This window comes from Drosophila navojoa, chromosome X, assembly GCF_054131105.1.
Source record: "Drosophila navojoa isolate 15081-1374.11 chromosome X, UAZ_NAV_1.0, whole genome shotgun sequence".
In the NCBI taxonomy this organism is placed as follows: domain Eukaryota; kingdom Metazoa; phylum Arthropoda; class Insecta; order Diptera; family Drosophilidae; genus Drosophila; species Drosophila navojoa.
The window spans coordinates 7,042,994-7,055,830 of NC_142895.1; the positions used below are offsets into that span (position 1 = coordinate 7,042,994).

The following is a 12,837-nucleotide window of genomic DNA, read 5'->3' on the forward strand; positions in this document are numbered from 1 at the left end:
CCGCAGCCGCAGCCACAGCCGCAGCCACTTAGGCGCGCCTCCAGGATGGCCAAGCGAAGGGGTGCAGCGGCAGGGTCGAGCTTGTAGCCGTTGAGGTCTGATTGCAACGTGACTGCGCATTGATTGCACTTTCGGTTAGGCGCAGCTTGGGCCATAGCCAAGTGCTCGGCTAGCGGTACTAACTGAGGTATATATACCCTATGATGTGTTAGAGAAGATGAACTGAATTTCATTGTTTATCCCAAATTGATAATACGATTATCATACAAACCATGTAAGCACACAGAGCAATACATTTTATCTCTAGCTAAACAGGGTAAACAAAATACAGGGTATTTGCTTAGCTAAGCACTTGTAAAAGTCTCAGTTGTTTGTGTTGCTCGGCTTGAAAGTTAAATGGCCAAAAGCTTTAGCGCCACGTAAATTGCTGTTTGTATTTAAATGACTGCCATTCTGTGTGTCTGTGTCGCTGTATGTGTGTGTGTGTGTGCCGGCGTGCTTGCTGGCAAGTTGCCAATGTTAGTGGGCATATTGGAATTCCTGTTGCGAAGCCATCTGATTATAAATGCCCAACGGAAATCGAGCCGAGCTAAGGGCTTTCTGACCAAAATACTTGAAAGACTTTTGAGTTTAAATATTGATTGATTTGATTAAGGGAAGTTTGATAATTAAAAGCAATTTAGCATGTTGCACAGCTGTACGGAAAGTAAAAGGAACAGGCCATCAAATTGTAGATAAAGACGTGAATAATTCATTATGGAATTCAAGCAGAAGCGTGAAACATGAAATGAAAGCAATCAAAACAGAGCCAAGTTATGTATAAGCCTTATCTAATCTGTGCATATTGAGAAAGAGAAAAAATAATTACTTAAATACCTTAAGAGAAGTCACCATATGTTAACTCAGCTTATTTTCGTCTAAAGGCATTCGTTACGATCCTGCATAAGCAGCCATCTCACTCTCACTCACTAGCAATTCCTGGTGTGCTTTTCTTACACATTGTGCTCTCTAAAAATGCCCATTGTTAATCAGCTTCTCTTCGTCCAATAGCAATCGCTACGATCCTTTCTAAATAGCCATCTCGCTCTTGCTGCACAGCATGAGTGACTGCCTTGAGGAACAGCTATGTTTGTCTCTCTCGCACTCCCGAAGAGCATCGCCTGCTGTGATTCAACAGCCGGGTCATCGCTCAGCCCGAGCTATCTTTGCCTCGTTCTCGATCACGGAAAAAGCGTTTACAAAAAAAAAAAAAAGCGAGGGCTTAAGGCACAAAGTCAACAACACCAGTGGGAGCCAATCAGCAAAAAAATTAAATAGAATTGGAAAACATAGAGCAAAAGAATACAATATTAGGCACCAATATGCACCAATATATATACATATTATTATTATTATTATTATTATTTTTTTTTTTTTTTTTTTTTTTTTTTTGTACAGCAATCTTAATTTTTGCATGAAATTGCGCCTTTAATGAAAACAATATATTTTGTATTTACTTTACATTATTACATTCACCTCATAGCGTTAAAAAAAATTAAAACTGTAAATTACGTTGCTTATGTATGAAACGTTTATAATTAATATACAAATATTATGCATATGTATACATTAGGTCTACTTTATATATATATATGTATATATATATACATATGTACATATATTGTTATACAATTTTATTTTTTGTGATTTTCTAGTGTGCTTTTGCTCTTACGCTAGACTTGTTTGTTCGTGTAGCCAAGGCTTGAACTGCTTTTTTAAAACACAGTCAAATTTGATAAGCTATACACTTCTGATCGAAGCGGAAACATTTTAAAATTGTTTGAAATAGAAAAATCACACGAAAAATTACATCGAAAATGAATAAATCGGATGCAGACACTCGCCAGGGCCAGTACAAGGCCAACAACATCAATACGCAGGACTCGCGCATGCGCCGCCATGAGGTGACCATCGAGCTGCGCAAGTCAAAGAAGGACGATCAGTTGTTCAAGCGCCGCAACGTCACTGAGGAGGACGTAAGCACACCGTCGAAGGAACTCAAGGGGAAGTCGATGGACGAAATCGTCGCTGCCATGAATAGTGAGGATCCGGAACGCCAATTCGCGGGCATGCAGCAGACACGCAAAATGCTCAGCCGCGAGCGTAATCCACCCATTGATGTGTTGATCAACCATGGAGTTGTTCCCATCTGCATTCGCTTCCTACAGAACGACAGCAACTCTCTTTTGCAATTTGAGGCCGCCTGGGCTCTGACCAACATCGCATCGGGCACATCGGAACAGACACGTTCTGTTATCGAACAGAATGCCGTGCCGCTTTTCATATCACTGCTGCAGTCGAAGTCGCTTAATCTCGCCGAGCAGGCCGTCTGGGCCTTGGGCAACATTGCCGGCGATGGCCCGGCTGCGCGTGACATTGTAATCCAGCACAATGTGATCGATGGCATTTTGGGCTTAATTAATAATGAGCCGCCGCGTTCGTTTCTCCGCAACATTGTGTGGCTGATGTCGAATTTGTGCCGCAACAAGAATCCGTCGCCGCCCTTTGACCAGGTGAAGCGCCTGTTGCCGGTGCTGGCGAAGCTGCTGGTCACCCAGGAGGATGCACAGGTGCTGGCCGATATCTGCTGGGCCCTGTCCTATGTGACGGACGATGAAAACAGCAAGATACAGGCAGTCGTCGATACGAATGCAGTGCCGCGTCTGGTGCAACTGTTGCAGACTGATGAGCCGAGCATCATTGCCCCGGCACTGCGGAGCGTGGGCAACATTGTGACCGGAACGGATAAGCAGACCGATGTGGTTATAGCCGCTGGTGCCTTGCCCAAGCTTGCCAAGCTCTTGCAGCACTCGAAGCCCAACATTGTGAAGGAGGCTGCCTGGACGGTGAGCAACATCGCGGCTGGCAATCGGAAACAGATTCAGGCTGTCATCGATGCGGGCATCTTTGCGCAAATACGCCATGTGCTCGCGAAGGGCGATTTCAAGGCACAAAAGGAGGCCGCCTGGGCTGTGGCCAATACCACCACTTCGGGCACACCCGAGCAGATTATTAATCTGGTCGAAAATTACAAGATACTGAAGCCATTTATGGACTTGCTCGATGCCAAAGATCCGCGCACAATCACTGTGGTCCTGACTGGTTTGTCCAATCTGTTTGCGCTCGCCGAGCGGCTGGGCGGCATCGAGAATCTGTGCCTCATGGTCGAGGAGCTTGGCGGTCTCGACAAACTGGAAGCATTGCAGCAGCATGAGAACCGGGAGATCTACAAGAAGGCCTATGCCATAATAGATACATACTTCAGTACTGACGACGACGAGCCCGAAAACGAGCTGGCGCCACAGGAGTCCAGCGACACGCAGCCCGACGCACCGTAGGCTGGCTACACCTTTTGAACACTGTTTAACATAAGTGCCAGCCATCATCATACAACATACACACACACACACACACACACACACACACACCAACATTCCCATAAGCCCCTACCAGCTTTCAGATAGGCTAGTAGCATAGTCCCCACGCATACGACTTCTGTTATACGACCGCGCCACACAATCCTCGAGAGGAAAGCACACGATCTTAGAAAGATATTGCACTAAATACTCACAGCACACTCCCATTAGTTTGTCACTCGAATAACGTATCGAACAAACAACAACGAAATTGGCTGCAGGCCGGCAGAGGCAAACCCTTCTTTGCATTCGTGCCTCTGCCGCCTCTCCACACGCATTTGTTGTTGTTTGTTGTGCATTCTCGCATTGTCCCACGTGCGGCCATGAAATCGCATTTAAGGCGCGTCCTTAGTTTTTGTTTCTCTTAAACTACACTAAATCACACACATTCGTACTCGTTCAAGCACCTCAGAGCCTGGCCTAGCTGTGCTTGGCAGGTTAGGGTGACTTGGAAGTTTCGAATCGTCCACGCACACAACACACACACACACACACACACACACAATGTATACACAAAGGACGCTGCCTTCTGCGCTTGCATGGCCAATTGTTTGGACTGTGTTAGTTCCACCACACACACCAACACACACACACACACACACACGAACGAAAATGAACCCATACACTGCAAAAAATGCACTCACTACCATATACACACTTTAAACATTTCATGCAAACAAACAACAACAAAATGTATCCTTATCCTTGTATTAATGTTATAGAAAGCAAAATAAAATTGTTATGAACATAATTGAAGCCAAGGATCAACCAAGAATCACTTGAATATCGTAAGAGACGCAGCTAACCCATGCACACATACATACATACACACATAGTGGAGTGGCAATTATGTGGCAACTTTAAGAGCAATAAACTTCAATTGATTTGCTGAGCTGTTGTTGCTGTTGTTGCTGCTGTTGCTGCTGTCACTGTGTAAAACCGCATGGGAACAAGTTTGTCTGTCGGCTGCTTGAGCCAAAGTCAAGGACACACACACAAGCTCCCACACACACACCCTCACACACACACACACACACACACACACATCTATAATTACACATGAACATGTTTGTGATTATCTGAAGAGTTCTTTCGTCATTTTTGTTGTTGTTGAAGTCGTACTTAGCGTTTGCTTTGCCTTTGGCTTTGCCCTTAGCCCTTAGCCCAACGACAGCCGTTGACGCGCTGCTGTCGCGACGCGTCGCTGCGGCTGCTCACATGAGCTCAAGCAGAATCGAAGGTTCGGTGGGCGGCAGCCCTTGTTTGCTTTACTTTACACTCTTATATTTCGTATTTTATGTTATTTTCATTTTCTGTTCTTTTGTTTTGATTTTTTTGCCACTCTAAATTTTTATTTATTTTCTTCCTTTTTTTTTTTTTTGAATTATATAAAAATAAAAGAGAAAGTTTAGTTTGTAGGCTCGGCCAGTTGCCACTTTCCCGGCTCGAGCTCACTTTGTTTTACAGCACTTTTATGCGTTTCGGTCCGCAAATATTTCACACTGCCTCGGCGCAGTGACGCGGAAACGGAAACGGAAGCGCCTAAAAATAAAAGAAGAAGAAGAAGACGAAAAAACGCCATGCCAAACGCAAACACAACGCAATGGGCAATTGCCGAGCTGCTGGAAATGGCTGCTGGAAATGCTTGATTTTGCAATGTGCCACGCCCCGCCGCGCCGCCCATTAAATCGAAATTGTCAACGTTGCCGCTGACGCTGCCAGGGCGGACGTTTCTTACAGCTCACTGATTTCTTTGTGGCAACGCATCAACAACAGGCAACAACAACTACATAACAACAACAACTACAACAACAACAACTTAACACATTAGGAACAATCACTCAACCCAAACATGATATAATAGTCGTGTTGTGCGGCCATCGTCTTTATTTCGACCCACTTTAAGCACTTTAAGCTGCGAAAACTTGGCGCTTTGTTCACATTCAAATCGCATTCGTTTGGCCGCTGGCAAATGTTTCTTAATATTTCATATAAACGTAGTTATTGAATTTTTAACGAGCCCCGGCTTCGAGCCCAACCCCACGCCGACCCGGACTCGGACCCGTAGAACAATCCAAAAGCATTTCACATTTGCAACTGTCTGCCGGCCTGAGGCCAATTGACCTTTTATGAAATAGCCCAGGCCACATGTCGTATACGCAATATGTTTACACATTGGCACACAGCAGCAACAACAATAACAACAACAGGAAAGGGACTACATATGCGCATAGTTTTCGTATATCAAAGGTAAAATGTAATTCAATACAAATTATACCAAATGGCAAACAATAGAGGGAAAAGGGACAGAATGTCATATGGAGAAATATTCAATTGAATTGACATGGCTTAAATATTAAGAAAATAATTGAATTATTTATCAGCTAGAAACCGCATCAATATTGTGTAATATACAAACAAAATTATTTTCAGCTTATCAGATGTGCATTGATAAACTAGAATAGTAGTGCAGAAGAAGGAATATACATACATATATGCATTATTTAGTTCTGATTGGCTGCCACTGCTGCACTTGTATTAGTGTGAAGCTGAGCATATGGCTGCTGCAAAATATATTATCCGAGTGAGTTTGCGTCTTAGCTGCACGCTTCTCATTGCTCGTTTCCAACCTCTACAACTCTCTTCATGAGAGAGAGGGAGACAGATACTGCTATTGCTCAACAAATTCCCAGCTGTTGGGTAACAGCACACGATTCACTCCGAGAGTGGGAGAGAGACGAACGTAGCTTTGGCTGCACCTGGTCCCGCGTGCTGCTGCGCAAGAGCGAGATGGCGATTGAGCAGGATCGTAACCATTGACATTGGACGACGAGAAGGCGACTTACAATTGGCATTCTGGGAAAGGCCATTGCCAAGGGCACCACACCGGAAATTCCCTGTAAAATTATGTTATTAAGCGAGAGCGTTATTAAAGTAGGATCATAACGATTGTTATTAGACAAAGAGCAGGCGAAGAGCAGTTGGTATTCTGGGAAAGCAAATTGTGAAAGTCAGCATACCGGGAATTCGAATGTCTGAATGATTCGATGTAAGGCTTAAATATATACATACATACATGTATATACTCTCAGACACAGATTTAAAATTTAAAAACTTTTTCGCTCTGGAGCAACCCTCATACGCAACTGGGTACAGCTACAGCTACAGCTACAGATATGGACGTATCTGTCGCAACATAAACATTTCACTTGGTTAAATTGTCTATATGTATAAGTTTATTTGTATACATATACATATATATGTATGTATAATGAAATGCAGTTGCCTAGCTGTATATACATATATATAAAAGTTGTTGGCATGGCAAATATATTTTTCGCTCAAGTCACTTCCGTCTGTGCTTTGAGTAGAGTTTTGCCGTTTTGTTGCTGCTGCTAATTGAATTCTATTGCATAGTTGTATTTTAGTTCTCTCTCTCTCACTCTCTCTTTCTCCTTTACTTTGTTTTAATTGCGTCCAGTTGAGTTAGTTTGCGGTCTGCAGCCCAGTTGAAGCTCAAATGGAAATTCTTTGCCACTTAATTGTGCATGCGTTGCGTATACGCACAGTCGACCGCCATCGCACAGAGCAAGCAGAGGCCGTGCCATGCGTATGTCATTTGGGCAGCTATCTGAGCGTCTTTTGATTGCGATAAGTGCCACAATTTGGTGCTCATTTCATCGTGGGCGTGCAAAGGCTGATGCTGCTCGATTTCGGGCCAAAGTATTGGGCGGGAATAGGGCAAATAAATGGAGATAAAGCTGAGATGTCCACTTGCTGCTGACGCTGCCAGTTAAACGCTAAATAATTGGATGGCCGGAAAATCGATGACATTAAAGCCAAGCCGTTCAACCTTAAAGGTGACCCAAAAGCAACAGCAACAGCAACAGCAACAGAAGCAACATCGACGGCTCGCACCTCAGGCTGGCAATAAAGGAGCTGAAATATATTTGAAAAATTGTGAAATGCCATTAAGCGACTTGTACTACTATTTGGTCAAAGGGGATTACGCACTTAATTAATTCGTTCGAATCGGCTAGCTGGAACATTTAAGCTGTTTGCCCCGCGGCCAAATGGCCGACATGTCAATACATTTTTAATATACCTGGCTGCGATGTTCGTTGGCCGCGCCCTGGGGAATATTTGCTTTGATTTCGTGTACTGCGTTCACAAAGAACTCTCCTATTCATTATGTTTACAATTTAATAAATATTTTGTGGCAATATATATACGCCGTGCCCGGACTAAGGCCAGCGCCGGCATTCCAAAGTCCGAATCCGCCAACAGCCCGCATTGAGCGCGTGCCGGACGGAGAGGGGGGGGCAACGAACAACAGCAAATAATTGAGGCAGCCAAATAAAATAACTGACAGCGAGTCGACAGACGGGAGTTAACGACTGCATAATACGCGCTTCGCTCGATTCATGGGGAGGATGTAGTTGACTTTGTGGAGTGGAGATCAGATCAGCAACAGTTAATGATAATCCTCAATGCATATGTAATTCTATCCATTGGGATACACGCCACCAACTAATATACCTCAGCGTACTCGCTGAACGAGTGTTGGGCAAAAAACAAAAATAAAACCAAAAAGAAATGGTCGGAGGGCAAAGACAAGAAAATCTGGCTGACGGAATGTTTATTGCTTTGTTTGTTTAACCATCAGCAAATCAGTTGAGCTCTCGTTTCATTAGGTTTTTAATTGAATTGAATTGAATCGAATCGAATGGAAGTGCAGCAGCCATTGCCCCGGGTAGGCGAGAGTAGGCGAGACGAGACGAGACGACGCACGCTTGATTCCTTTATGAACTGGATTAGCAAGCCTAACCAAATACATTAAAGCATTTAGTGCGATCCGCACAAATCTCTATGGCCGCCAGCCACTTAGCCAATGTTTGCCCACTAGTTGTTTAGTCAACTTGAATTAGCAATGTTTGCCTCATAATTCATGTCGAAATTCAACAGTTTTCTTAATTAAATCAATTCTCAATGTGTGAGCAAAGAGTCTTGTACTCGCACTCACTGTTAAAAGCACTTCATTAGAAATTGCCTTAAGCTCCATACACTAACACACACACACACACACACGCGGCTCATATGAGAGTGCTTTGATTGTACATAATAAATCCATTTTAATAGGATTATTGAATAATTTTTTTTTTTCATATCTAAATACAGTTTTCGGAGTAGATTTTTACCTCTAAAATGTGTTTATAAGCCAAAGCACGAGTTTCTACTTTGACTAGCAGCTAAGAGTGCATGAAGTGAGTGTAGTCGACTAGCAGATACCCTAAAATGTCTTTTGGTATCTTGAGAATCATCTTTAGAATGTTTTCGATGCGCATATACAGCAGTGTTTGGCTATAACGACGTTCAAGGAATCAAAAGTCGCTATAACCATATATGTATACGCTTATAAGTTTGTCTGGGGTCTGGAATTTTCATCGTTATAAGCGGAGTCGTTATAGCCTGAGACTCCTGTAGATGAATGACAGAGTAAGGCTTTTCTTCTGATTAAGAATATCTAAATGATCACATGTGGATATGGATTTTTTAAAAGATTACTCCAACTCCAAGTTTGAATAGAATCAGGAAAAGACTGCTAAGATTTTGACTAAAGATTTGTATACTTAAAAGACGGACAGAACTATGAAAAGATATTTTCGAATATCTATGCCCTATAGACGGTGAAAGTACAAACTATCGCAACTGATCAAAGATTTATATACTATCAGGGTATCCGAACTTTAAGGACATACGGAAGACCGATCAAGAATTTCTGTAACTCAATGAAAAATGTAAGATTCGTTGCTGTCATCTTTCATTCTGATCACGAATACCCTAACTTTATGGACACAGAAAAGGACGATAAAGGCTACTCAGACACGGTCTTTGATGCCGAGCAAGCACCAATACGCTCTAAATGGTTGAGGCTTTTAGCATGTGCTTTCCTATTTGCCACGTATGGCCAGAGTATAATCAGCTTGGCTGGGATTATGGGAAACTCGTGCTAAGTGAAAGAATGTAATTATTAATGTAATTGCATTTATAACTTGCCCAAGTAAAAAGCCACAAATTTGTGCTCTCGGCTCTGCCGAAAGTTGTTCAGCTTCAATGCTTAAAGTCCTAGGCTCTAGGTGGCCGAGACACGAGTGAAAAACTCATATTTATTTGAGGAAAGTTGGCAAGCCAAATGAAAGCCTAAGAGAAAAGCAAACTTTGGCCAACATGTTTTGCTGCAATAGACTGGCCAACTTCAAAGGCGAAGCTCAGTTAACTAAAAATCGTTCATGGCCAGGTAATTGTTGCAAGCCCAGAGTCGAAGCAGCGAAGCAGAAAAATGCTCTGCTCCAATGCCATTCCCAATCCCTATCCCTATCCCGATACCGATCCCGATCCCGACGCTGATCCCAATGCCCAACCGAACTAGACGAGGCCGCTGTCACTCGACGCAGAAGGCCAAACGAATGCCGGCTATAAATTTCATGCGAACTTAATTAGATGAGCGGCAAGAGTCGGCTCCTTGCCCTTGGGTCTCAGCGTGGGGAATTGTGGCTGTCATTTTCTTCTGGCGTGTGGAGCATCTGGCATTTGGCAGCGCGTGTGTGTGCGGGGCCGCCAGCGTAGGCGACGCGAGAGTTTCACCAAAGTTTAGCCGCACAGCCAGGGCACAAAAATATGCCAGTTTGATTTTAATAAAAAAAAAAAAAAACAACAAGTAAGAAGACTCTAGTCGAGACTGCTCGACTAGGAGATACCCTGAACCCTCCAGTCTGATATTTCCAATCACTCTGCACCTTTTTTATGCACACATACATACACACGCACGTATTAGAACGCGCTCTGCTAACTGCGCAGTAAGCAGCGACTGCGCTTGGGTTTGCTTGAAATACGCCTTTTACAAAGGTGAGCGTGCGGGGTCGAATTTAGGGGTGGGGGGAAAATTTTAACAAAAACCGAAATTATGTAAAATAGACATGAATCTACATATAAAATTTGGAGGCTCTAGCTATAAAAGTGTAGGCGCTATAATTAAATAACTAGCTTTCGATAAGGTTTTTAATCGATCATAAAATATCGGGAGTAGTTATCGATTTTTAGTGATAAACTTGATATGCGCGTGATATACACGGACCTAAGAAAAACAATTTCATGTCTCTAGCTTTTATATCTTCTGAGATCGACGCGTTCATACATACGGACAGACGGATGGACGGACGGACAGACAGACGGACAGGGCCAAATCGACTCAGCTCGTCGCCCTGATCAAGAATATATATACTTTGCGGGGTCTGCCACGCCTCCTTCTGCCTGTTACATACATTTAACAAAACCATTATACCCTGATTTCCCATTTTCAATGGGTTCAGGGTATAAAAAAAAGGAGCATCAACTGCGCCAGCAGCCACGTTAGCAATATGCCTAAGCTTAAGCGAAATCAAATATACATCGAGAGTCAAGTGTTACCCTGAGTTAACCTACAAGGCAACCTTTCCTTGCCCTTGTGGGCGGGGCTCAGTGGGTGGGGGTTGGGGCGCAATTATGCCAAAATTACAAACTTGTTATCTCATTTATGGCGTCAGCTGTGTGGATTTTTGATTTCCTGCTATGATTTTTCAAGAGCCAGCCCGGCTGGGGCCGCCTCGCCCATCGGCCACACCCACAGCTGTAGTACCAACAGGTGCGTCGGCGTCTGCGTGTTTCCACAATTTTTAATTAAAAATTTATCGGCAAGTCGCTTAGCAAAAACTACTCACAGTAGATATTACGTACTATATATGTAGTATATCTAATAACGGAACAATATCAATGACACAGCGCAACACCTGCCGAAAATGTTGAGCCATTCAGCCGGGTAATGCGTCGCCAATGAATCGGTGCTTATCCCTCTATAAGTATTTCTAGTTCCTTAGAAATGTCGTCAGACAGGCAAAGTTAATGGAGTTCTGCACGTGACGACAATGGGGCTTAAGGGACTGCAGAGAAAGGGGCGTAACATGAGTCAAATAAAAAAAAACAACTGTTAAAACTCACTGAGCTTAGTTACACAAGTTTTGAAAGTCCATATGACAGATTTTCCTCTGACTCAGCTCGAAAGGAATGCTAGATTGTTATACTCGGCCCTAAAAAATACTCGGGCCATAAATCAGACTATTTTATCACAATTGAAATATATATCTAAGATATACATATTTGAAGTTAGCCATACATACAATAGTATGTATCTATTCCAAATTTTACCTTACCTATATACTATCTATATACTAGATAGAGTTATATAAACCACATTCCTAGTGGCAGAAAATCTGAAATCTCTTAAATTTCAAGCAAGCAAAAATGTGGGTTGCATTCATACGAACAGACAGGATGGACAAATGGAAAGGCAGAAGGACGAAGCGATGGCGGGACGTTGGGGCAGACGGATGGACTAACGGATGGACAGATAAACGAACGGACGAAGAGATGGACGAATAGACACAAGGACAAACAGACGAAAGGACAAACTGACAGACGGACAATCGGATTGACGAACTGACGGACGGTCTAACCGAACGACAGACAGATAGTCAAACGGTTGGAGAGATAGTAAAACAGACGAACAGACGTTCAGATGGATAAATGAAAGAATGTATGGACAGATGGGCAGACGATAAAACAAAACCAATATGCCTCACTCACTTCGTGAACGAGTATAGGAGTATGGTTTCCCAGAAATTGACTTGCAGAAATATGTGATAATTTAGGTTCCACTTTCAGTTTGCGAATGACGGCAATTAAACTCTAAAGCTCGGAATTTATTTTTGGAATTCAGTTGATTCCGAGGGTCTGTTAGCTATAAGAGTTGATTTTTTCCGAGTATTTAATATATCTCTGTACATATATGTATGTAAGCATGGATATGATGATATTTTCGATCTTTTTACATTCACGAATGCAATTTCACGAATGGAATTGCGGATGTTAATTTCTAGACTATCAAATTCATGCTATGGACTACTCACACTTCACCAAACAGAAGAGTACACCTATACTCTAGATTCTTGGCTGTTGCTAGAACCGCGCACTAGGAAACTATATGAATATGAAGCCCATCAAATTTGCAATTTCAATTTGCTGCAAATCAATTAAATTATTTCCAACTTTATTTCGATTTTGTATTGTTCAAATCATTTGTGCGTTGGCGAATCTCATTAGCCGTTTATTTTAATTGCTCTTGTAATTATATATGCCCTGCCATTTGTTGGGGCTGCTTAAAAGGGGTATATATTGTGATAGGCAGAGAGAGGTGTGGGAGCTCAGGTCTTCTTTTTTTTAGCTAGGTATCGATATGTAGTGTAGTTTTCAAGAATAAATTACTCATTGCTGCAATAGATGCATAGTT

The 12,837-nt window shown here is 42.8% G+C and overlaps 1 protein-coding gene across 1 annotated transcript; it reads left to right on the plus strand.

Moving 5' to 3' along the window:
* The first annotated feature begins 1,742 nt into the window (after positions 1-1,742).
* Positions 1,743-4,123, plus strand: LOC108658638 (importin subunit alpha). Its single transcript, XM_018111296.3, has one exon. It carries the CDS (start codon positions 1,857-1,859, stop codon positions 3,375-3,377), a length of 1,521 nt encoding a protein of 506 aa, XP_017966785.3. The 5' UTR covers positions 1,743-1,856; the 3' UTR covers positions 3,378-4,123.
* Positions 4,124-12,837: the final 8,714 nt, after the last annotated feature.